The sequence below is a fragment of the Amblyomma maculatum genome, chromosome 1 (assembly GCF_055883805.1).
Source record: "Amblyomma maculatum isolate TAMU_Amacu chromosome 1, ASM5588380v1, whole genome shotgun sequence".
Classification (NCBI taxonomy): Eukaryota; Metazoa; Arthropoda; class Arachnida; order Ixodida; family Ixodidae; genus Amblyomma; species Amblyomma maculatum.
The window spans coordinates 425,180,049-425,205,637 of NC_139344.1; the positions used below are offsets into that span (position 1 = coordinate 425,180,049).

At 46.2% G+C, this 25,589-nt stretch overlaps 1 protein-coding gene across 2 annotated transcripts in view; it reads right to left on the reverse strand.

Moving 5' to 3' along the window:
• Positions 1-25,589, reverse strand: part of LOC146209283 (putative sodium/potassium/calcium exchanger CG1090) — a 135,802-nt gene that overhangs the window by 14,854 nt on the left and 95,359 nt on the right. For both annotated transcript variants that reach the window (XM_084598951.1, XM_084598943.1), the window contains exons 2-7: positions 12,894-12,994; positions 12,698-12,784; positions 10,178-10,278; positions 6,598-7,004; positions 5,516-5,572; positions 2,092-2,337 (exon numbers count right to left, since the gene is read on the reverse strand). In XM_084598951.1, the coding sequence (XP_084455077.1) occupies positions 2,092-2,337; positions 5,516-5,572; positions 6,598-7,004; positions 10,178-10,278; positions 12,698-12,784; positions 12,894-12,956 (961 nt within the window). In that variant the 5' untranslated portion in view covers positions 12,957-12,994. The remainder of the gene's footprint in view (positions 1-2,091; positions 2,338-5,515; positions 5,573-6,597; positions 7,005-10,177; positions 10,279-12,697; positions 12,785-12,893; positions 12,995-25,589) is intronic.

Genomic DNA, 25,589 nt, shown 5'->3' on the forward strand with positions numbered 1-25,589 from the left:
CATAAAGTTTACGCATCTTTGTAGAATCGGTGACGCAAAGGTGTGTTCTAAGTTAACACGAGCACACTATTTCTATCATAATAGATAGCATAGTTGAAGCTACCAAGAAGATAGAAGAGCTCCGGTAAAGTAAGAGCAAATAAAAAAAAGCCTAGAAGCATCGCTAGTGGGGAAAGCAGCTCGTAAAGATGAAGTAATTGCACATCTGTTTGTAAACGCATGATCTGGACACTGTGCTAGAACAACTGGCCATCCTGTATAAGCATTTCTCATAACGTCGAGCGTAGAACGCCAATGCTGTCAGATTCTATACGAAGGGGAATGTGAGAATCATATACACACGTCTACGCACATATAACACTGTTCATTGCCTAAAATTACTAAATGACCACTATATTACTTAACGTCAACATATGACTCCGTTAGCAAAAATATTAGGTAGAATTGATAAGGCTATTCGAGAGTACACCATATCCACGCTGTGAATTGGGTGAAAAAGAAATGGGCATAACATAACCAACCCAAGCGTATTACAATAAATATTACGAGAAAGCATTTTACTAACTCATAACCTAAAATGTCCAGCACGCGTTATGAAGCCAGGGTGCAGAAAAAAAGGCATGTGGAAAAATACTGGAATACACTCAGTGCGTTGGCACGGCCACCGTATTCGTTCATAAATGCAATAAAATCCTCACAAAGACAATTATGAGGCAGCACAACACGACCTCTATAATCCCAATGACGTCTGTTAGCCGAAGGTGTTCGATGAAGTAAGGAGAGTTGTGGGTCATGAGTTGATTGAAAATACCTTAGTTACAGATTTGCTAATCTCATTGCGTTCGCAAGTAATTCAAGGAGTGAACTAGGTGGCAAGCATTGTCACCGACCTGGGCAGCTGAGCGGAACTGTAGGTTTCAAAATAATAAGTAAAGAAAGTAAAGCTCAACAGTCTCGTACAAGAGCAGCGGTTTATGACAGGTAGCTATAGACTGTGGAAATAATGAGGGAATGCGCCCCTTACGGTGATCGTGTACGCAGATACGGCATATAATAACGCTGTATCTTACCTATACCGGACTTTCGGTTAGACGCGGGAAGACAAAAAATATGGATAAGACTGTATCGGAAACAACGAAGTTAGTTTTCGAAAGGAAATTCGTAGATGTAGTTAAGACACATAAAGCGATCATAATGAGTTAGAGAACAGATTCCAGGTGATAACATTCACGCTAAAATCAAGAAGACATAGGCACGGAAAGAGCGTTTATGTCAAGGTAACATAAGTGTTGGCCGATAAGAGTCACAAACTGGATTCCAAGAAAAAGCAAGCTTAGAAGAAGGTGGTGGAAGCAGCACGTGGATGGGTAAAAGGAACTTTGGCAGGGATAGCGACACCGCCAGTGACACAGAACAGGGGTTTTTGGACGGCTATGGGAGAGGCCTTCCTCCTGCAGTGGTCAAGGTGTGGGTGACGATGATGGTGAAAATATATCGACACTGAAATAAGTCGGTCTGGTGGCCAGCTGTTGGCCAGCATCTCTATCATAATCTGCCTATAAGGTCTCCATATACACAATCTACGCAGACGTTCAAAGAAAAATGATTTTGTTCTTCGGAAACACGTCGTGATTCTTAAGTCGCTGAAGTCGTATTGCTGCCGTGTAGAATTTTTTGTTTTTTTTAAGATTTTGTTAGCGCAGTAGGAACAAAAAAATTACAATAAAAAAGTCGCGTGTTGCAAACATTTTAGTCGGCAGCTTGTTATAGCGACCTTCAGTTTCCTGAATGCAATGAACAAAACTAGCCTAATTAGTCCCTGCTCATGAATAATGTTTGCATAACGAAAATCAAAAATACACTAGGCTGGGGAACTCTAAAATGATCGCAGTTCTCTCTCCTTGGGCGAAGAGACCTTGTGTTTTTGAAAATATAGTTACATTTATGTGGCACATACTGCGTACCCAGGTGGCAGCGCAGCCTTTCATAGGATTTATTGTTTGCTACACACCAGAGAAAGAATAAAAAACTACGGAATGCGGACGGTTTGGCTTGCGTGCGCGTAAGCGGTAACGGGTGCCAGGTACTTGCCAATGATGGTGATGGTCCAGACGAGCAGGTAAGATATTATGGAGATGTACAGCGTGCTGATTAGGAAGGTCCCCAGGAACCACTTGCGCCACCGGTCACGCTTGCAGTCCGGCACCGTGATGAACAGCAGCACGTTGAGGGGCAGCAGCCCAATCCACACTAGTCGCGACCACCAGCCGCGAGGAAATGCCAGCGTTGAAGGGGCCGGCGCGATTGTGCGCCGGGCTATCTCCTCCAGAGCAGCCACTGCATGCACGAGCGCATTGATTTTCTAGCAAAGTCGGGGCACCAGAGCAGAGGGAGATGTAATCAAATGTTTCCTAAGTACATTATGCGGTCAATCCGTGTAACTCAATCCATGTACCTCATTTTTGCTGTAACCATAGCACACATCCTCCCTGTATGAAAGCACTCCGTCATGGAAGATTTTATAATCGCCTAAGTTAAAAGCGAGACATAAATATACTTTGCACCGCCAATACCTGTGATCTGTTTCGCATTCATCAGGTGTTCTTAACTGATGCTGTTTACTCTTCATCGGAGTAATACAAACGCCACCCACTGTTAGCAACTGCTTTTTGTTTAGGTTGTATCCTAGTAGCGTCTCGGGATTTGCAGCGGTACAAGACGAACAAGATATGAAGTACAAGCATCACGTCATTACGCCACGTTATTACGTTATGCCAAATTTCATGCTGATGGCAAGGGTCCCGCAAAAATTGTTTTTTTTTCCCTCCAGCTTCCATGAAGAAAATGAAGCTCTGGAATGCTGAAAAGAGATTCACATGCTATGCATCGAATATATGACATACACGCTCATCACAAAAACTCTGTTGCCTTTGCCCAAAATATATGAATCATTAAGTATTCTTTAGGGCCTTGTGGCGGTCAATTCTACAAAACTTGCCAGTCCCTACCAAGAATGACGGAGAAAGAAAAAAAATGCTGTCATGTTGAGAGACGTGGGTAGCTGATGACCCTGAGTGAGAAAAATCAGTTTTCTCTAACCCTTTCACCAGAGCTGAACTTTTCTTGGCAGCACACCATACGACCAGACTAATTTTTAAATTCCATTCACATATCCTGAGCATTTTCGAGCGCTTAAGCATACCATGACCTCATATTCTTCAATTTTTCTGCTGTCATTTACGCCGCTACTACTTTTAATACTATTTTATAACATTCTGCTTCTGAAATGCAACAAAATCATTTTTTCACCTTGATAATTAGTCACTCTACATGATTTTGAACTACAGCAATATCGACGGCAATTATAATTGTATAATGAACTTCCACTTCGACGTTGTAATAATACATATCGAACATTTTTTTTTTTAAATCATTGCCTCTACATATAAGTTAGCCGTCCTAAGGCTGTTATTTGGCTACTTTGACGCCTAAGATTTGAGCTTAAACTCGTGAGACTGAGAAAGACTGACCGTCTTGTAACGACAGTGATAGTTGGTGGTGGCGTTCATAAAGAACCCCAGGTGGTCGAAATTTTCGGAGTCCTCCACTACGGTGTCTCTCATAGCATGAGCCCCTTTGGGAAAGTATCAACGCTGTAGCAGAGATCCAAGTTCTTCACTCAGTGGATTGCTCTAAGGCGCGCACTTCCTACCGAAGTAACATTTATCAAATAATAACCCGTGAGACCATGTAGTCATTTACTCTGAATGTAGAGTGTAATCAATGCGTGGGCATGGCAGAACCACAATTGATCAGTGAATCTTTTAAAACCTCCTCGACTTCGCTGCAGTGGATATCACGCTCAACTTCAAAATGTCGAGGCATTGCGCAAAATGTGAGTAAACATACGATTTACACGCGATAAACCTATTCCACATGTTCCATTCCACATGCCTGCGCTTACCGCGGAAGGAGCTAAGGATTCATGTTCGCGGTTGTCTTGGCAGCGCGGCCTGCGTGGCTGCCTACCATGCTTGCGCTTTCAGTGCTATAGATTTGCTAGCAGCATCTTCTCTAAGCAGAATTTGGAGTTATTGGCAAAAAGAAAGACCCCTGCACTCCTTGCAAAACGTTTAGATCCCAGGGGGTTGTTTCTGGCTCATTCCGCGTAGTACAATGCTCCGGAAGATAAAATTTTAATTTTTTTTTCTTGTGCTCTCCAACATTAATTACTTGCATGAGTGCGGAAGAAGCGCCACTACACGGCTTGGAAAGGTGCATCTTTTAGGAACAAGCAGCTGTGAGACAAAGGAAGGCAGTGTCCATCGTGGCGATGTTGCATGCGTGCGCGCGTGTCACTCGGTCATTCCAATGTAAATGGCGATCAAAATAATCTTGCCGTCTTCCTGTCCCAAAACTAAACTACATTCCTGCTTGTCACCGACGCCGAATTTTGGGCGAATAGGTCCTTTAATTATCGCGTGAAAACTTGAGGTACTTAACAGCAGCATTTCAGTACTTTTCAATTACTCTCGTTTGACATATCTTACAATTTTTTTCTAGCAACTTGAAGTCTCCTGTAATTATTATCTTTGAAATTTAATTGATAGGTTGCGAGAAGTAGTCATGCGTCACTTCGAGATACTCAGATGGAGCGTTAAATGGTCGTAACACGCTTCGAAGGAGCACACATGGCTGGCTTAACCTTTACTATTGTAGCATATGTTCTTATTACAGGGACGCCTTCTATGCGGCAAATTTTTATTAATGCCGTTTTTATTGCTATGGCGATGACAACACTCAATGAAGCTCAGTATTTCCGGATAAACTGATAGCATGGTGGAATTATATCTCAGTCTTACGCTTCTGCATAGAACCTCGCTTCGCGTATAACCAGAATATGCAGCTGATAAGACAGTGTGGCGAGAAGACCGAGGTTCTTTAGTGCACTTCGCGAGTTGAGAAATACAAGTATGAAAGCTTTATAACCCTCATCTTTCATTTTTTTTTAATATTACGTCGAGACGGGACAGGTCCTACAACGAGATGCCTCCATCCCTCCATCCTGAAATTTTGTGGTGAATTCCAAACTTAGACACCTACTGTCTTCGATAGCGCGCGATGTTTCCTCCCCCGTTGAGAAGCACCAATCACCTTATGTGTGTGATTGTTGAAAACATTAGCCCCCAATTTATATCACACCTGGGTAAAATTTAGAAATCTAATAACCCTGTCGTTGCTCGGAAGCCACAAAAAATGTATGCACTCTTGTCCTGAATAGATTTGCCCTTAACACGGTAACATTATCCCAGCTGTCAGATTATACAATACTCCCTAACATGAAACGGGCAGCATATTTTCTACCACGAATATGAATCTTGTTTATTTGCGCACCATAAGCCGCAAGGTAGGCCGAATCAGGCTGTCTTCCGTTTTTTTTTTTTTTTTTTTTTTTTTTTTTTTTTTTTTTTTTTGTGATAAAAAAGACATTATAACCACTGGATGCTGCACTCACCGTGCGCGTCGGGGAAGGCAGCCTTGACATCAGCGTCCTGCTGCTGGGCAGCACTGGCTGCAGTGGAAAGGAAACCAAGCGGTCAGAGCATGTTGACCCAGATATTTCGATGTGCAGCCGGAATTTTTTCCTGCGGCTGTAAACAAATTCTATAATAATTAGCCTAACCAACTCGCATTCCTTTACTTAGTGATGAAAAAAGTATTGCACTAATTAACAGGTATAAAAGTACCCGCAAGATAGCCGCTGGTAACCTGCACCGAAAAAGTGGCTTACACCCTGTTTATAGAGTGTGAGTGGAGCGAATATGACAGGAACTCTATGATTATTAATAGCACTTACAAGCATCCTCCAAGGGCAATGAGACTAGAGGACAATATTGAATTAAAAGTGTAATTAATGCAACCATGTCTTGGGACACGAAAGGCGTCACTCCAAGACACAAGAAAAAAACCGGTAACAGAAATTTCATGACTGATCAATCCCATTTATTCAAAGTCGAACGCATTAGCATGCAAAGTGACCGACTTCGTGTGCAATTTTTGTTAACCAGCTGATATATCAGAACCATAATCGTTTAAACTTTGATTCTGAGGACTAGTTTATTACTATTCTTCCTGTTATTTTCCAGTCAAATAATTTCATTTACAATTTACCCAATTATAACCACAATCATAAATATCATAAAAATATTCCAACGTCAGTATATTGATCTCGATGGGTTTTTAATTGACACTGAAGCGTCAGTCCTAGGTAAAATTTATATTCCAGCATGAGTAATATTCCTACTTTGATAAAACTGGTTTTGTATTTCAGCTGCTGGTGCATAGCTAAGGCTTAGCGCTTGGTATTTTAGTTATGTCGACTCGTTAGCCAATGTCACTGTTGGTATCTATTTCCCTTTCTGTTTCTTTTCCTCTTAGCTTCTGTCAGCCTTCCTCCTATTCTCTACACCTGGTGTATTCAGTACATGACGTCACACATTTAAGACAGACTAGATGCCGGCTTATTTTTCCCAACATACTGTTACGTACTCAGTACGTAACAATCTAATGCTACCATAATAAAATTTGGCCACTTGCCGCTCCTGCTCCGCATTGAGATGAGTGAAATTCGTCGCCGTTCTAGGGCCAGGCTGCGACGCGCAGGTAGAGGAGGCTGCTGAGTCGAGTGGAGGCTCAGCACGTCCAGGCTGTGCGCACGCGGCGCTGCTGCCGCCGCCGCGCGGCTCGCGGTGAGTACCAGGCCACGGCTAGCTCTGCGCACATACTCAGGGGCCGTCGCTGCGCTACCGGCTGTAAGTACCAGGCCGCGACTGACTCTGCGTGTGCCCTCGTGCACCTCCGCACTGTCGGCAGGAGGCGGGTCGGGCGGCGGCTCGTCTCGCAGAAAGGGCAAATGCCTCAAGAAGAACGCCTCAGCTTTACTGTCGAAGCACATGAACACCCCGTACACCACGTATGCCACCAGCAGGAGGGATGATTCAAGCCTGCGCCCAAGGAACCGCGATCACTCAAGCCGTTCACGCAATATGACCGTTTTGTAGGAAGTGCCCACATGAAGGAACTCTTAGCCTAAACAGAAATGCAGCAGTTAAAGCATTTTGCGAATGTAATGCGCAGACAAAGACAGTTTGCTTCTCTGTAACAAATTTTTTTTTGCCGATGAAAATCATGCGCTGATGGCATGTACCTTATGATGAATGCATGCAGGCTTACAGCAACTCATTAAACATATCGTTGTGGCGGGTGCTTGCTTGCTTTAAACGCTTCAAGGCTGTGTTCAGGCGTCTTTGGCAAGGAAGACAAATTTGCTGCGGGGAAATATTAGATATCTTTTGCGACTAGACTCAAACCTGTGAATCAAGTCCCCAAAGCACTACGTGATCGCCGTTTAGAACTCCGTGTCGCTGTAGCCTGTGACTATAGGGAAGTGCAGAAAACAACCCCTGTCGATGCCTTGAAAAAGAAGGCTTAACGCGAGAGGAAATCGGATACACACGCGAACACCGCCCACAACCTTGACTGATTGGAAGGCAAATCATGTGCTCGGGAGCAACGTGCGCATGACCAGATATGCCAATATAAGGATACAAAACAAGGAAAAGGATAAGTGAAGAAAAATTCAACTTAAAATTATTGTAATAAATAGACAAAAACGAGGAAATGCCGCCATTTTTTGGCAGACAAAGCAATGATTTTTGTATCAGATATGTCAAAAACCACTATTTTTCCTGTCAGAACCAATGGTTACCTAACAACCGAAAAGCATACGTTCGCTAGGCAGCAAATAATAACGCGTTATGGACGCCTCATTCATTTCCTGTCGTATGAATGCGTGATGCCTCAAGAATCACCCTTGCTGCCGGGGATTCTGAGTGAACAATGACTTTAGATCTTTATCAAAACTTTGGAGGCGTGTACAACGTGTAAAAAGCTTCGGCAGGTTGTTGTTCATGGAAAGCGACACGCATTATCTTAACCTTTAATTGAGGCAACTACATTTTGCCTTGTATAGACACGAGGACGCAGCCTACAAAACAAGAATTGCATACCTTCGTTTTTTCATGATTCCTCCATTTCCATCCTTGGCTTACTTATGAATTTCTTCCACAGATGGCAATGTATCATTCCTTCTAAATTTTCTCTGTTCTTTTGTTGCGTTATCTCCATGTTGGAGCACGTGATTCTGCCGAAATCGTGTTATTCTTTCTAGCCATTTTCATGTTGACCCTTTTGCCCGCTTGTCAAAAGTTCGCCTCCAGAATCACTGAAAAAGATGTGCATCCTATAGTTTACCCGTTACCCTCATCACAACTTCACCCCTGTGGTTCGATGGCAGAGTTTGATATCTGTATACCTCCTCGCCAACAGTTGCCTCAGTTGACCGGATGAAGACTAGTTCACATGTCCAAATATCGCTTGGCGAACTGAGGAGGCTCCTCAGGTGTCCCTTCGCCCCACCGCTGTTGGGGAGTGGTTAGGGCGGTTGACTAGTGTGCCCAAGGAGCTAGCGTCGAATCCCGGCCGCTGCGGAGGCTTTGTGATGGAGGCGAAAAACAAGGCGCTCGTGGGCTGTGCGATGTCAATGAATGTTATAGAACTCACGCTGTCGGAAAAAACTACAGAAAATTTTCTGATGCTACGACAAAATTTCTGTGCGGGTTTTGACGGGAAACCTGTTGTGACAACAGAACATGCTGTAGTAACATCAGAAATTTCTGTAGTTACAACAGAAAAGTGCTGCAGAACTACAGACAACAGAAATATACTACAGAAACACTAGGGAACTACAGAAAAGTACTGCAAAACTACAGAATGATGTGATGGTTACGACAGAACTACAGGATATTTTGTCGTATTTTTGACACATTTCTGTAGTTTTTTTCGACTGGGCACATGGTCGTAATTTCCTGAGTCCTTAACTACGGTGTCTCTCTTAGCCTAAATCGCCTGGGAATTCGAATCCCATGAAGTGAATCACACTAAACCAGGCGTCCCTTCATGATACTGCGCTTTTAACTATCACCTCTTCCTGGCAACTTATCTATAGCGGATCCTTGCTAAAGCACGTGACCCCGATCAATTTCTGAGCTTACGTAAGGGCGTCGCGATATGCAGGGCTGTCTTGCTGTGCTTAAGCGAATTTACTTTGCCGTCGCAAGCGGCCTCGCTCATTCGAAAAGATGGTATATGCGATGTGTATGGATGATGTATTCTATAACTTTGTTTCAAGAGTAACGTCATTCTAGAGTTTCGAGCAAACGCTGATGTTAAACACCACTTAATTTCCTTCGTGGGGCATCATGCTTCACCCAAGAATTCGGAAAAGAAATTTATACAGGGAAAAAAGTGGCCTTATATTAGTATGCTTGATAGTTTCCAAAATTAGCTTGCATGCGCAATAAAATAATCCTCTTCAAGAACTCATAATTGACAGCGCAGGCACAAAGACTGGCCTCGGTGCACTGGCGCTTAATCTAAGCCGTGTTAATTGTCTGTAATGTGCAAAGTGAATGACACATACAGACATGCAGTTGAGGTGAAGGGTTAGTCATAAATGTTTGGGGCACAGGGCCTACTTTTGGCAGTGGGTTCGTGCAAAGATCCAGAAATTCTGCAGAAAGTGGCAGGAGCATTATTCGCACCTTTCAGAGCCTTGTTAGCTTCAGTGGCACATCAAGTGCCAGGACATACCACTAGAAATAATCATCTTCAGACTTGCAACGTGCCATCAAGCATTTATGTCTCCGCCTCTATAGGCGCAGGAATAATGATAGGAATACCTCTGTGGTGCTTTATTTCATGATTTCCCGCTTCCTTTTTTCAAGTACCTAAACCTCTCAGAACCTCGCTCGCAAATGGGGAGCGCTCCCGCAATCAGCTACTTATAACCGCCCTGTCGCTGGCCAAGACTTTGCTCAACGACTCGGGACGAATCCCGGTCAGGGCGGCCGCGTTTAGATAGAAGCAGGAAGCGAAAGGCGCCTGTGGCCTGCGCGATATCAGTGCACGTGAAAGAATTCCACTTCAGTGAAATTTCCTGAACCCTCCACTACGTCACCCCTCATAAATGAGTAGCTTTGGGGCGTTAAACCCCACAAACCTAAACCTAAACCTACTTACACCTCACCACCGGGGATCAAAGACAGCGATCACTCACTGGCTGATGGCTTCGTCCTGGAGGGCAACCAAGAGGATGACGACGCTGGCACAGAAGAAGATGCTGTCGCGGTACATTGGCCAGCGGTGCAAGACAACGGCCTAGACGCGAGTCGGAATCAAAAGAATGCAGGGTGGTAATCAATCGCGTAACGTACCTTGGCGACAAGGTAAGGAAAATAAAAAAATACAGGAAAGAAGCAACACAACGTAAACAATTCTCGAGTCTAGGAGAGTCAAAGGGCCATTGCAATCTGTGTTCTACGCACAGTAGCAAGAATTTGTCCCTGTGTTTTTCTGTGTAGCCTACCTCACATTTAATGCATCCTTGAACCCGGTGTGAGCTGTGCTATCTAAACTGCGAACATTATATAAATTCATAATTTTGGACACAACTATACTGATAAAGAGCCGTTGATGAGGCGTTTCGACTCGTTTATGATTTACTTCGACTCCCACAACACTTTTATGAAGTTTGTACTCATCAACCAGATGATGTTTTCTGACTATCGAGCATCCCGAACGCTCACTTAATGTGATTTAAGTGTTGTGCCCAAAGACTTTAAATAGGCTACTTACTGCGCTCCCCACACAGTCTAATTAGATGTCCTAAAGGCCTTCTCAGAAACTTAGGGGCGTTGCGGAAATATTTGTTCTTAAGTTCACGCCTGCAATACTCCTGGGTGCCAGCAATCCTACGGCAATGCATTACTTGATGCCACTCTCTAGTTTTGTAGTTAAGAATACTGCTGACGCGCCTGAGACAGAAAAAAAAACAACAACAATCATTATATTTATCATGTGGCCCATCCAACTTCAGTCACAGGCTCTTTGCCCTGCCTCCTAGCGTAAGACAGTTTCAGCATCCCTCAGCGTCAGGTAAATGAGTCTTCCTCAACGAAACTAATACGATATAAATTAACAAGCTTGTAAAAAGAGAGACGCACGCTTTCCTGTGTTATTCCTTGCCTGAGTTATTGGGCTATTCAAACAACCTAATTGAAGCAGCAAGAAAAAATTGTTAATACAAGAATTGCTTTTGTTTTAGCTACAGGTCAAAATAGATCGTACGCGACGCTTCATTCGCGCCCCTCTCTCGTCGGGCTCCATGCAGCAGCAATGGCCTAGCGCGCTCCTCTTTATATACTCAGTCACAATGTGACCATAATTATCACGTGACACCGAACCTAATGCTCATGTTGTAGTTCATTGCTCGGACATTTTTTACCACGGTGGTCGGCGCCGTGGTGACACCACATGTTTTAGGGTTTGACCTCTGGCTCACTTCAAGGTGATAGTCCTGTGCACGGAGACCGTAGGTTTACATCGCATAGGGAAGATATTGCTTCCAAATACCTCGGTAATCTGCAGTTTTTAGATTGCAGTCCATTTCAGAGCAAGTCAGACGAAAAACTACTTAAGATGAACGCTATTCTACGAAGGCCAAACAGAACGTTAGGCTGAGCAAACTGAAGGAATTTTGAACAGCCTTGGAATGAAAAAGCAGTCCACGATAGGTATGTGGTGTAATATTGTCAATAGCAGAAGTTACGCAAAAAACTATGATGGCGTGTGAAAGTACGATCGAATCATTATTCTTGTGACTAAGAGGTAGCCGACAATTGTTTCTACATAAGCACTTACTGACGACTGTTTCTGATGTTTTCTGCCTTGTTTCACAGAATTCACTGAGGTTCTTGAGTCGAAGCGTATGACGCTTCCTACTATACTTTTTCACGATACAGATGACCAGACTACTGCGTCAGAAGTGAGGTGCCCCAGCCGCACAAAAAGTACTAAGCTGAAGAATCAGTCCCACCAAGGTGACCAAAGACAGTAAAATTCGGGTTGCGGGAATACATCACTAAAGGTGTAAGTGCAAATATTACCACAAATTTTCTTCAACTCCTTAGGATATTATAATTATATATGTTTCAAAGCATGCTTGAAATATGGTTTCCTTCGTCTCAATTTTTGATGGTAGCCGGTGAATTCGCGAGGAAAGAAATTTGTGAAATTTTCGGAGAGCAAATGCCGTAAGTACATTTATAGTACACCCAACTGTGAGCTCATTTGTGTTGCCTGCTATGCTGTTAATGACAATAGTGGCTATGAAGTGGGCGTGAATATGCACGCTTTCGTATAACTATCGCTAAATATGCTCGCACAGACGTCCTTCCATTTCTTAGATACCAGAGAAATAGGGAAAACTTTCGGAACCGGGCTGTACTCCCCATGGAGAAGCACAGGCTCTATGCGATAGGTAAAAAAAAAAAAAACTTCCATTAAATTGAACCGACTTACATTGTTTCCGCGCCTTCAGTTACACTGTCTAATGCACCAAGAGAATATTAGCCACAAAACTCGGGCTTCCAGGGGGCATCATGTTTATTCTACTGACCATCCAAAAAGGTACCTGATGCTTGTGTAAAATGGCTTACATATTATTTCTTGACGTGCGTAATATATCTACAGCCTATTACTAGATACGATAAAAACAAATAGCGTTCAACGCACTAACCTTTCCAGCGAAAAGAGCGCTGACACTTACGACACCGGCTGCGTTCAGCACAGCCGAGCCAAGAGCAGTGCTGACGCCCATTTCCCCCTGAAATGAGCAATAAAACAAAACCACAAATGAAACGCAAAGACAAAAACCGGCACAAGTTTGGAAAAAAAAAAGAATTTTTTTCAGGAAATCTCTCAGCGCAACTTGCCTTGGCGACCATGATGGCGATGATGGAGGCGGCGATGGCAGGTACCGAGCTCGCCGCCGCCATGAAAGTCGCACCGGCCACGTCTGGGTCCACGTGCAGCACTGCAGTGACGACAGAAGAATGTTGTGTACATATACAGGTTTGTATACCGTGGTCATTAAAGTGTCCGAAATCAGTTGGTATATTTCACAATTTTGGGGGCTCGAAATTAGGTGTGCTGGGCCCAGACATAGTATATGGTAAGCTGTGTCACGGTATATGCGGGGATTGTCATCGGAAAGCTTCAAACGGTCTTGTTCGGCTGTAGTAGAGGACTACAAGACCATATTTACTAGCTGGGGTTATTTTACGAGCATCAACAATGCACAGTACACAGCTCTCCTTTGCACATCACCTCGATCAAAGAGGGGCTCCGATGAGCTCCGCTGTCGATGAGCGGAACAACAAAACGGGAGTTGGAGTTAAGTAACTCCAACCGAGATGTTTTGTGCCTAAACAAATAGTAAACTAGCCACACTCCTCGGAATCGTGGTTGCACACAGATACAAAAAGCTGAGGATCAGCAATGCCGCGCATTCTACTAGGGCTATCTCACTGTGAAAACAATTTTCTTTAAATGCCACAGCATATATCATGTGTAAATTACTCGAGCTTACTCCAATAGGCAGCGCTAAAATCATGAGGTAAGCTCCAATAGGCAGCGCTAAAATCGTGAGGAAAAATTGATTGAAACGCGCCATGCAATTTGCTTTGGGAATCAGTACAGGTATCTGGCTCCATCGCAGTCACGATTTCTGACGAGTTGATGTATAGCTTATCGTCCATGGCCGCAAAGCTTGCTTCTTGGGCCTTTATCGACAAAACCTTCCAGATTTTGCCAGAGCTTAGCGACAGCAGCACTGTCGAGGTACAATGGAAGAACCGGATAGACATAGTTCGAATGGATGGCATGCAATGGGTATTTCTGCCAGCGCCCTGCTTCGAAGGTCACAAGGATATGGGTAGTAGTCACCTTGCTTCGGCAGCGACGGCGCATCCCTTTGTCGAGGTTCTTGATGAATAATTTTGTCTTGATGACGGGGTTAGTGCAGTTTTTGTTGCGAGGCGTTAGTCTAGCGTCTGCCTGGCCCTCGATAGTTTCTCCGGCATGGGGAGGGGGCGCGTCTGTTGCTCAGCGCGTTCCTCTCTTTTATTACGGAGGAGCTAAATGACCGAGTGGCTTCGCTTCCTCGTGATTTCTTTCAAACCTGAAGATGCTAACCGGCAGTTTTGTGCACCCGTGAATGTAGAAATTGCGTTTTGCGCGGTTATTGGAGCGAAAAGCTTCACTTGGCTAGACAACACCGTGTCTGGCGTGCGTGTGATCACTTTTAGCCACAGCTGCGCATGCGCGAACTCGCCGAGTGACGTCACTAGGAGAGGTACAGGTGTTTGAATCGAACAGCTTCTCTACGAGGACAACAGCCGTCGTCCAACACCGAAACGGTGGCGGCTTGGATCCCCAGCAAAGCGCTTTATCAGTGTGCTACGCCGCGAGTCGTGAAGTACAGCTCATAATTCCGCTTGTGTATCGTGAGGATGGTAGCGGGATTCAGCACGTGACACATACTGTGATTGGCGCGCAATTTGAAAGTACCAAAGACAAAAATAGTTAAGTCACTCATTTAGGGTGACGTCAAGGATGTGACGTCACCCATCTGCCGTCAGCTATGAGGGCCAAGCGGGAATGAGTGCGCTCCAACGCGCTTCTTGCCTTCCGTGAGTGACAGGCGCTGAGCCTTTTTTAACGCGGTAGCGTTAAGGAGCTCGTGTCGCAGAAAAGCCGGTGTCGTCGGCGGCGTTGGCCGTGAGCGATAAATCCCGGCATGCACTTCATAAATAAAAAGCAACTTCCAAGATGGGCTGGGTGGGAATCGTACCAGGGTCTCCGGAGTGTGAGACGGAGACGCTACCACTCAGCCACGAGTTTTTTTTTTCTTTATTTCCGAGCCACTCAGCCACGAGTTCGATGCTTGAAAGCGGTACAAAAGCGCTTCTAGTGAATGCGGTGTTGCCTTAGAAACGTGCCGTAGAACATTATGCTGCAGTGTATATCGGTAATTATGAGCATGTTACTTACAGAAGTCGCAGTTACACGAGTAGCGAAGTACGTTTCCGCTACATTTCTTCTGCGCTCTGCGCACATGCAGAGCCATCTTGCGGCAAACACAGAAGAACCCCTCCTCGCAATGTGCGGCGCTCTCCCGACACGTGGCGCGCCACTCGCCCCTGACGTTTCACCGTGCACCCTCGCGGGTTGTAGAATCAAGCGTCTTTCCTTTCTTTAGATCACTATCTTCGCTCACCCGCTTCTCCCCTTCTGGCCGCGCGGGTACCGGTGCGAGGATGCCCCAATACCCTTGCGTTTAATAAGTTTTCTCGCTCTCTCCCCTTCCAACATCCAGCGTGCGTCACTCGAACAGTGGTGTTTAGGCGACGCGGCTCCTCTTTCCGCTCACTGCGCGATTGCTAGGTGCAGCGTCTGATGCCTGACGCCTCTGACGTGATCGCTGCGCCGTAGCGCTTCTGCTGGGAAAGCGTCCCCTGCGATGTGTGCCGAGCTGCTTCCGAGGAATCATGCTTCTGCGTGGTGCTCCTAAGCGAGATAGAGGACGATCCCATCAAGGCGTCAGCCCCATGATCGCGTCCGCCTTCATGGCGCGTAGCTGCCCGGCCTTCTCCCTCCGAGACACCGAGTTCTTTGGTTCGTTCCGCTTGCTCAGGCGCACGTTTCGTTGCCGCGCCGAAGGCTGCGTTGCTCGGCGCTCACCGCGTGATTCGTGAGTGCAAAGTCTGACGCGGGGCGCCTCATCAGTGATTGCTGCGCCATAGCGCATTGTCTTACACTCCTTGGCAGGTCGACGGGTGTTGTATTGCAGGGCTTTGCGCGCTCGCTCTTGAGACGCGTGTGTTAAAAAGTTGTACAGTGCACTTAGAAGTGTTGAGTATGAAAACTATGTCTTTGTGTGACTCAAGAGCATACCGAGCGAATGAGTGGGCGGTGCGAACGAGGTGCAATAACGCTATCGCGTTCCACTCTTGAAGGCGAAGCTTAAGCGTCCTCCAAATTTTTTTCCCTGTAAACGAACTGTAGAACGCCGGTGACATGAAAGTCAAGGAGAGTTTAGCTGCTGACTACCGGCGCAGAAGGCTGGAAGATTGGAGAAATTAACTTCTGATCCGGAGGTAGTCAGCTGCTGCTGCGCCCCGTTGTTGGCCCATTTTGACGCCTTTGGTGCTTGCCTGTGAGCACGCCCAACAAATAATAGCCTGTAATATTTACCTTCCCCTTTCCTGGAAAATGGCTCAAGTTCTCTCTTTTTTTCCCAACCGATGTCAAGCAAAACATAGCCAGTTATCTACTATGAAAAAGAAAAGAAAGCGAAAAACACGGAAACTAGAAAAGAAATACATACGACACAAGGTCGCCGGACTTACAACTGATTCATTATTATTACAACCACCTGCTTACAACCACCTTATTGCTCAAGTGCGCGTGCAAAAAACATACTGTGAGGTCATAATTCAAACACCCGATAGAAACCAACACTCATCCTCAGTGATAAACACAGGCGGATCGTTTATAGAAGTCCGCTCACTCTTTTTGGTTAAATATACCGCGATAATCTGACGCTCGTGTCTAGACGTTCCCATACCAATTATTCTCGTCCAATGAAGCAAAGATCAACAGTTTCTGCATTTTTTGACATGCGAGGCCGACTTGCTTCCGGCAATTTTTCGACAACATTTGCTGTGTTCTCTAAGCCATTTTCGTAGATGTTGGCCACTTTGCCTGGTGTATACTTTTCCACTGGACGAGGGGATAGAATACACAACATCAACAGCGCATTTTTTAAAGCTTTTTTGGTGCTTAGGTTTATAGGCTTGTCGCTTTTCTTATGTAACTTGCTTTTAACAAAGTTTGATTACGTGCTGTTAACGTTACCACAATTTATAGATAATATTGGCGCTACTTTTATCACTTCAAAACTTATCCGTTACTGACCAGCAAGACCATTAGATTTCTTAGAACTTGTTTTTTTTTTCTGTGATGAACCCTTTAGTTGGAAGTATGCTCCCAGGTTTTCAAAGGCACTTTTACGATATGAATCTGTGCAGTCTAAATTAGTAAAGCGCATCGTTGCGAACCTGTGTTTTACAAATGTCATTAAAAAGAGTTACCCGCATGTTATGCACGAAAATCTTTTGGACCAGGTGAACCGAGTAACAGCTTCTGGCTTTCCATTCTATCGGCTAGTAGCTGTTGGTGAAAGCTTGGCAAGAAATTTTAAGAAGGCTTCTGTCAAAATCCCTATAAAAAATCAGCTGTGGATTAGCTTGTGGTTAAACCTGGAGTTACAGGAGAGCAATCTGCATGGCTACGCTTAGGTTCGGCTTGAAAGTAAAGAGATGGCTTTTGTAGATAGTAGTTTTCTTCTCCTTCTTCTTCTTCTTCTTTTTTTTCTTCTTTCTTCGCTCTTTGGACAGGCAAGGACAGGCACTGCGAAATGGCGACACTGTGGCTAATGTAGCTCTCGCTACAAAACAAGGAACTTACCTCTATAAACGTTCGCACAGGCCTAACAGAGTTATTAAAAGGACTTGCAGCGCTAAAGGACGACACACAAAAAAGAAGCACATGGTGCACTTGTCGAGCACTTTGTATGACATCGTCTTGAAGAGATGCAATGACGCGATCGCCCGACCACGCATTCAATCATACCACGTTGAAAGAACTGGGTCTGGCTGCGTGAGTTCGGTGACACTGATGCTGCACAGGAATGAATGCGCCTTTCTTCATGAATTTCGAAGATTTTAGCTAGTGCCAAGATAACTGCCCGTCACCTGTACCCTCTACCATATATTATGTGAGGTTTCATGTCATAAAACATTGTTGATAGAAAAAGTAGTGCTTCCTATGGTTCTTCTCTGTGTGCCGTCCTTCAGCGCTGTAAATCTTTTAATAACTATGAACTTTAAAAAGCCTAGCTGGAAGTTTCGCTCAAGAGAGTGTCACAAAGTTTGGGGTCAATATGACGTTTTCAGCACCCAATCAGATGCCCGACCTTCGCACCCAAATATTTGGCGACGAAAAACGACAAACCCGAAAAACCAAGCACCAAAAGAGACCCATGAAATGCGCTGTCGGTGTTCTGTATTCTATCTCCACTTCACGTGGAAAAGTGTACGTCGGTCAAGCTGGCCGAAGTCTAAACAAACTGCTCAGAGAACACGGCAACTGTTGTTAATCAGGTGCAGGAAACAACCAGGCCGCACATGTAAAATACAGGCACGGTGCACATTTGTTTCACCCCACCAGAATAATTGGCAGAGGATAGTCTAGACACGAGCGCGAAATTTTCGAGGCATTTTTAATCAGAAAAAATTCGATCGTCTCTTAGATGTTTCTTAAGAGGAGAGTGGCGAAAGCCTACCCATCCTATCCTATAATTTGGCTCCCATCGTTAGTCTCTTGTCAGCATTCGTTGCAGTGCTACATAATTGGTTTAAAGAAAAGGAAAGGCGCAGTATCTATCACTTCCTCCGGCAACTACACCATCGTTCCTTCGCGTGGCGTTCCTCGACTGATATATTTATAGGAAGGGAAAGGCGCGGTAACTATCTCACTTGTTTTCTGTTGGTTGGTTCACAGGAAGGGAAAGGCGCGTTAACTGTCTCATTTGTTTTCTGTGGACACCTGAACCGCGCCGTAAGGGAAGGGAGGAAGGTGGGAGTGAAAGTGGAAAGAGAGAAAGGAGAGCCGTAGTGGAGGGCTACGGAGTAATTTCGACCACCTGGGGATCTTTAACGTGCGCTGACATCGCACAGCACACCGAACGCCTCTTCGTTTCGCCTCCATCGAAACGCAGCCGCCGAGGTCAGGTTCGAACCCGGGAACTCCGACACAGTAGTCGGGCGTCTTACCACTGCGCCACCCCGGCGGGGCCGTTTTCTGTGGACACCTCAACCGGTGCCGTAAGCCCTTCCCTTACGACACCGGTTGTTGTTTTCTGTGGACACCTCAACCGGTGCCGTAAGGGAAGGGAGGAAGGTGGGAGAGAAAGTGGAAGAGAGAAATAGGAGCCGTAGTGGAGGGCTGCGGAGTAATTTCGACCACTTGGGGATCTTTAACGTGCGCTGACATCGCACAGCACATGGACGCCTCTTCGTTTCGCCTCCATCGAAACGCAGCCAAGGCATTCCTCGACGCACGTTCAAGTGTGGCATTGCAGAGGGCAGGGACGCATCCCTCCTCGGTCAATCAGAACGCCGCAAAAGCGGGACAGACTGTCCACGACAGCATAAGCCATTACTATGACTAGTTATATACTTCCCTCACATACCACCATAACATCATCTGTTATCCTGTTTTTGTTCTACCCTGATTTGCTTTCACATCCCCCCCCCCTCACTATGTAACGCCCTATTGGGCCTTTTCAAATAAAATAAAAAGTAAATAAAATAAAGGCTCTCGCATTATTAATGAGCTGACTTGCATAAGCGATCCGTCTGTGGTTATCACTGAGAAAGAGTGCCAGTCATGATCGAGTGTTTAAATTACGCCCTCAGTGGGTTTTTAAGCATATGCCCTTGCACAAGCAGGTGGTTATAAATGCGTGGTTATAATAATAATAATCATTTGTATTTACGGCTACCGTTTTTGTGCAATATTCCTTCTCGTGTGTCCTGCGTCTTTTTCTGCTGGGTTGTTTCCTGGCAGACGTGAACCAACTGGCCCAGCAATTCCAACTTCGGACTTCTTGGTCACTGTGTTGCCAGGGCCCTCCCTGCACTCCAGTGTTCGCTTACGCGGATGACGTTTCTGTGGTGGTGCCGGATACAACATTAGTGGAGAGATTACTTGAATTAACTACGGAGTACTGCCAAGCGAGTGGGGCTCGCTTCAATCACAAGAAGGCCACTGTTATGGCCTTGAACACGACCCCCTCCCCTACCCCTATCCAATCGATCTCTGTTACTCGCGAGACACGAATCCTCGGATATTTCTTCGATTCGGCTGGGCCAGCGCCTAGAAATTGGAATAGGGCGGAAGAGCAACTAAGCATCAAAACCCACAATCTTGGTACTCTAAAATGTCCCCTGACTGCGCAGGCCACCATCATCAGGACAATGCTGACTTCTACCCTCAGCTTTGTGGCCAGCATTCTTGACATCCCCCCAGACAAGAAAAAGCAGCCCCAGAAACATATATACCGCTTTTTGCGGCAGGACGCCCCCGATAAGGTAAAGCGAGCCATTGTCTGCCTGCCCAGATTCAAAGGTGGCCTGGGGCTGCCCGATCTCGATATTCTCGCAAGGGCTCTGCACAAAAAATGAACATTCACAGCCGTCGAATGCGACATGCTGCTAACAAAAACGATGGCTTCGTACTATTTGTCGACACGGCTGCGAACATTCACTGAGATGGCCCTACACCACAACACCCCGCATGCAGGGTCACCCCTATCATTTTACCGAACCGCAGCCACAGACTTAGACTACCTGAAAGAAAACTCGTCTGACGTTGACCCACGAACCATGCACCTGAAAGATATTATCAATATGACCACCCCTCCGCTCCCTGTCCGCCTATCAAGCTACATGCTATGTGCAGAAACACCTAGTTGGCAGTACATAACCGCCCACTTCCTCGATGCACGCCCAGCCTCCCTGATGTGGATGTTCGCAAGAGGCATCTTACCAATCAGAAGGCGTGCCTTCGTCCCTGCGACGTGCCCCTTCTGCTTGGCCCGAGAGACAGCGGAGCACATCTTTCTTGACTGCCTAATTCCCACATCACTCCTAGAGCGTCTGAGAGATATGTTCGGCCTCCCCGGGATCCCATACCCCACCGTGCGCTACTTCAACCCGCTTCCAAAGGAAGGGCGCAAGCATTTTGTCTTGACACTGGCAGAGGTCAACTATCAGGTGTGGTTGGCCCGCTGCAAAGCGGCCTACTCGAACAAGACTCCGAGCCTCCATGAAGTGAAGGCCAAAATCAGAAAAGAACTATGGTTCCACCTAGAGAGAGAAAGACGCCACTTAGGGAGAAAGAAGTTTTTTGAAGAATGGGGACACCCCATGCATGGTGATCTTTAAAGAAGAAAACGGAAAACTCGAAGTGAGATATTAGAAGACTTGCTCGCGTCAGGCTTTGACCCACCGGGGTGGTGCGGACGTGGTGCATATGCACTGCGACCCCGCCCCGGTGGGAACAGGCCGGATTGCATGAGCCCATTGGCTGGGAAAAGCCCGCTCCTCGAAACAAAAAAGCCCCCAAACCTTATGGTGCGGGAGGCCTTGCCTGGGTAGCCGTAGGATGATGATGGTCGCAGGTTGAGGTCTGTACCCTCACAGGAGGATCGCACCTAGTGCATCCTTCCTTCCATCTGACAAGGCAAGAGGGCGTGAGCGTCCCTGCGTGTTTTACGTTAGGGGCGTCCCGTGGTTTTGTCATCATGGCGCCCTTAACGCCGTGGATTCCTTCGAAGACTCTGGTCCTCGACATAGTCGTCCCAGCAGGGACCAGTCCCGAAACTGTCGTCGACGCGGCGGCCTCAATATTGGGTTTACTTGAAGTTTACTGCGTCCAGCATATGGGCACCCAGTCCTTTCAAATTAGTGAAGAGCATGGCATCCTCGTAATCGGCAGAGAGCATATACCAATCGTCCCTTTGGGCCTCAAGTTACCCCGTGGCCTGCATTTTCCTGCCGTCTTACGTTTCAAACGAAACGCTCGTCCAGGTCCTGAGCCAGCATGGCAGAGTCCTGTCCGTCACTACCGGCCAGATGGGCGCCCGTTAGGGTTTTCTCACTGGGACGCGGTATGTGCGGATGGAAATGTCTGCATTGTCACTAGCACCCAACAATCTACGCGTCAGTTGGCATCGCGTAGCCTTTGACTACAAAGCTATCCCATGTAGCACACATTACAAGGCCCACCTGGTGCCCGTATGGAAAAGTTGGGCTTGGGAAACCACATAACACCCATGAGGGCCCCTTTACAGATCAAGCGGGCAATCCGAAATTAGGCTTGCCCCTGCTTTTTCTATCTGGGCATCATATAGGCTTGCAAAAGGTTAATGGAGTACACATTCCCGCATCTGGCCCTCGAGGGTCCCGCTTGGGGAACTTTAGGGCCGATGCAAATAAAATTCGGGCTTTGTGTAGAAAATGCCTGGGCTAATCTAATCGGGGCTGTCCGCTCAAATGCCCAATAGGTCCCGCATGGGCTGCGGCGGGGCTAAATACGAGTATGCCCGCACATTGCCTACACGGCACCCTTGATGGGTACACGAGGAGAGGTCAGACGGAAATGTAGAAAATTCCTGGGCTGCTCCGAATGGGGCTGTCCAACAAAAACCTAGATAATTTCCACATGGCCTCTTGCGGGGCAGGAAAGTGCTTCTTCCCGCTTCTGCCAGCACTGGCCTCTTGCGAGGCTCTTTAGGGCAGATCCGATACAAATGTGGGCCTCAAGCAAATAGAAGACGGGATAGCTCAAATGGGGCTGCCCAATCAAAAGCCGAATAGGTACCTCATGGTTTGCGGTTGGGTTGAAAAGCGAGCATGCCCCCCACGCTGGCCACATGGGTATTTCTTAGGGTTCAGTTCAGTTCAGTCGTTCAGTCGTGTCCGACTCTTCGTGACCCTATGGACCATGTCACGCCACGTTTTCCGGTCTCTCACTATCTTCCTAACATTACATAACTTCAGCTGCAGCGCCTCGAGGATGCCATCTAACCATCGCGTTCGCTGCCTACCTCTTCTCCGGCGACCCTCAACCTTTCCCAGCATCAAATCTTTCTCCAGCGATTCCTCTCTTCACATTCGATGACCAAAGTAGCTGAGCTTTAACTTGAGAATTTGACCCTGCAATGAGCAGTCAGGGCTTATGGTCAACAATATCGACTGATTTGATCTTCTGGAGGTCCAAGGAACTCTCAAGAGTCCGCCAGCACCACAATTCAAACGCATCAATTCTTCGGCGGTCAGCTTTTTCACAGTCCAACTCTCGTATCCATACATCACAACTGGAAAGACCATAGCACGATTTATACGGATCTTGGTTGGCAGACTAATGTCTCTGCTCTTTGCTAGGCGGTCAAGGCTAACCATGGCTCTCTTTCCCAGAAGCAGGCGTTTCCTAATTTCATGGCTGCAGTCTCCTTCCGGGGTAATCTCGGAGCCCAAGAAGAGAAAATCGTCCACAGCTTCCACTTCTTGTCCCTTGATGCTCCAGGACTTGATAGGGCAAGACGCCATGATCTTTGTCTTTTTAATGTTCAGTTTAAGCCCAAACTTCTCACTCTCTTCTTGTACGCGCATCAGAAGTCTCTTGAGTACCACTTCATTTTCTGCCATTAAAGTGGTATTATCCGCATATCTAAGGTTGTTGATACGTTTCCCAGCAATCTTCACTCCTGCTGAAGACTCGTCCAGACCGGCTTTCCTCATGATGCACTCTGCATATAGGTTAAATAAGCAGGGCGACAGTATGCAGCCTTGTCTCACTCCTTTCTCAATCGGAAACCAATGAGTAAGACCATGCCCAGTTCTGACTGTGGCCTCTTGCCCTTCATACAGGTTCCTGAGGAGACAGTTGAGGTGAATTGGAACTTCCATCTCTTGGAGAGCTTGCCACAATCTGCTGTGATCTACGCAGTCAAACGCTTTCACATAATCAATAAAGCAGAAGTAGATGGGTTTCTGGAACTCTCTTGCTTTTTCCATGATCCAGCGAAGGTTGGCAATCTGGTCCCTAGTTCCTCTGCCCTTGCGAAACCCGGCTTGCACGTGCGGAAGCTCCCGATCCACATACTGCTGCAGCCTACTTTGCAGGATTTTCAACATCACCTTGCTAGCATGCTAAATAAGCGCGATCGTGCGGTAGTTAGGGTATTTGAGGGCAAAGGCAACATATGTTCGTATTTCATGCGGAAAAAAATATGATCAGCTTAATTGGAGCTGCCCATGAAAGGCCGCAGTGGGCCCCAAATTGACCGTAGGCAGGCTTACCGCTCTTTAACGTGTCCACCCTGTATTTAAGGCACCATTTTATTTATGTGATTCATGTTTTACCTGCCGCTAGTTGCCACTTCTGGAGATTTCACATAACTGTCCTAAGCATATCCATGTCATGAATAAAGACTATCTATTTTTACTCTAAAACTACGTTATTTATGCAGTATTGGCAGAACATATGCAGTAGTAATTGTTCCGCTTTACGAGTATGTACTGAACTGCCTCGACGTGGCTGTAGGGGAGAAGGGTCTCTTCATCGTACTCCAGGAGGTACTCCCCTGATGGGGCTGGGGCAGGTATATGGTGGCTGTAGCAGGTAGGTCACCGCCGCTTGCGGCGGAGGCTAGCCTGCCATCGAATTTTAACGCGGTAGCGTTAAGGAGCTCGTGTTGCAGAAGAGCCGGTGTTGTCGGCGGCGTTGGCCGTGAGCGATAAATCCCGGCATGCTCTTCATAAATAAAAAGCAACTTCCAAGATGGGCTGGGTGGGAATCGAACCAGGGCCTCCGGAGTGTGAGACGGAGACGCTACCACTCAGCCACGAGTTTTTTTTTCTTTATTGCATGACTTCAGCACAATACACAAAACCACTTACAGGGCACAACGAGCATTCATTAATACAACAATCATCTAGGTGGGTTGTGGCGTCGTCGTGCTAAAATTCTCTTAGGGTCACTAATGGCTCCAATCTTCCGAGCCACTCGGGAGCTTCAGGAGCAAGTTTCTGAATTTCAATATATCTATTCATGGCTTCCCGAAAATAGATCCGTGCTGGCCGTGCGTCAGGATCGCAATGGTATCCTGTCATTCTCGAGCGCCAAATACAGTGGAGGGCCATTAGCATAATAAGGTCAAATGGCACCCCATCCTCATTCTCTACTGGCAAGTACCTAATACCATGCGAGTCTAATGGAAATTTCTTTTTTAAAGTCCTTTGTAAAATATCCCAAAAGTACACCCCTTCCCAACAATGCAGGAAAACGTGATCTATAGTTTCAGGCTGTTTACAAATTAAGCAATGCGAACCCCAAGGTAAAAATAAATTCTTCCTTTCCAAGAACTTCTTTACTGGCAGCGTTTCCGTGTGTAACTTAAAGAAAAACGTTTTTGCATTTGACGGGACCTGCATCGCCTTCACCCGCTTAAGTACGTCGCGTCCTGGTCCTCCACTGTATAAGGCCCTGTACATTGGTATGGGTAGAACTACGTCGCACAAATCCTTGTACAGCTTCTTCCTGCTAACACAAGATAAATATTCATAAGGAAATCGAACAGACAGGAATCCCACACTAGCGACAACTTCTCTAAAATAACCAAAAATGCGTCCCGATACACTTTCGGTCGAGACAACAAAGTCCGGCAGTGCATTTCCGAGCCTTAATTGGCACATAGTACGCAAAAATGGATCTTTTACATCGCGAACAAAAAAAAATCTGCTGACAATCTGTCGTAGAAACAAATGCCCCAAACCCAGTCCACCGTCCTTTACCCGCCTAAACAAACTTGTACGGCTACATCGTTCCCATTCTGCTGCCCACACAAAAATGGCAAATACCCGATGCAGTCTCTGTACGTTCATCCTTGCACAATGCAACACTTGCATCACGTACCACAGCTTCGACATAAAAAACAT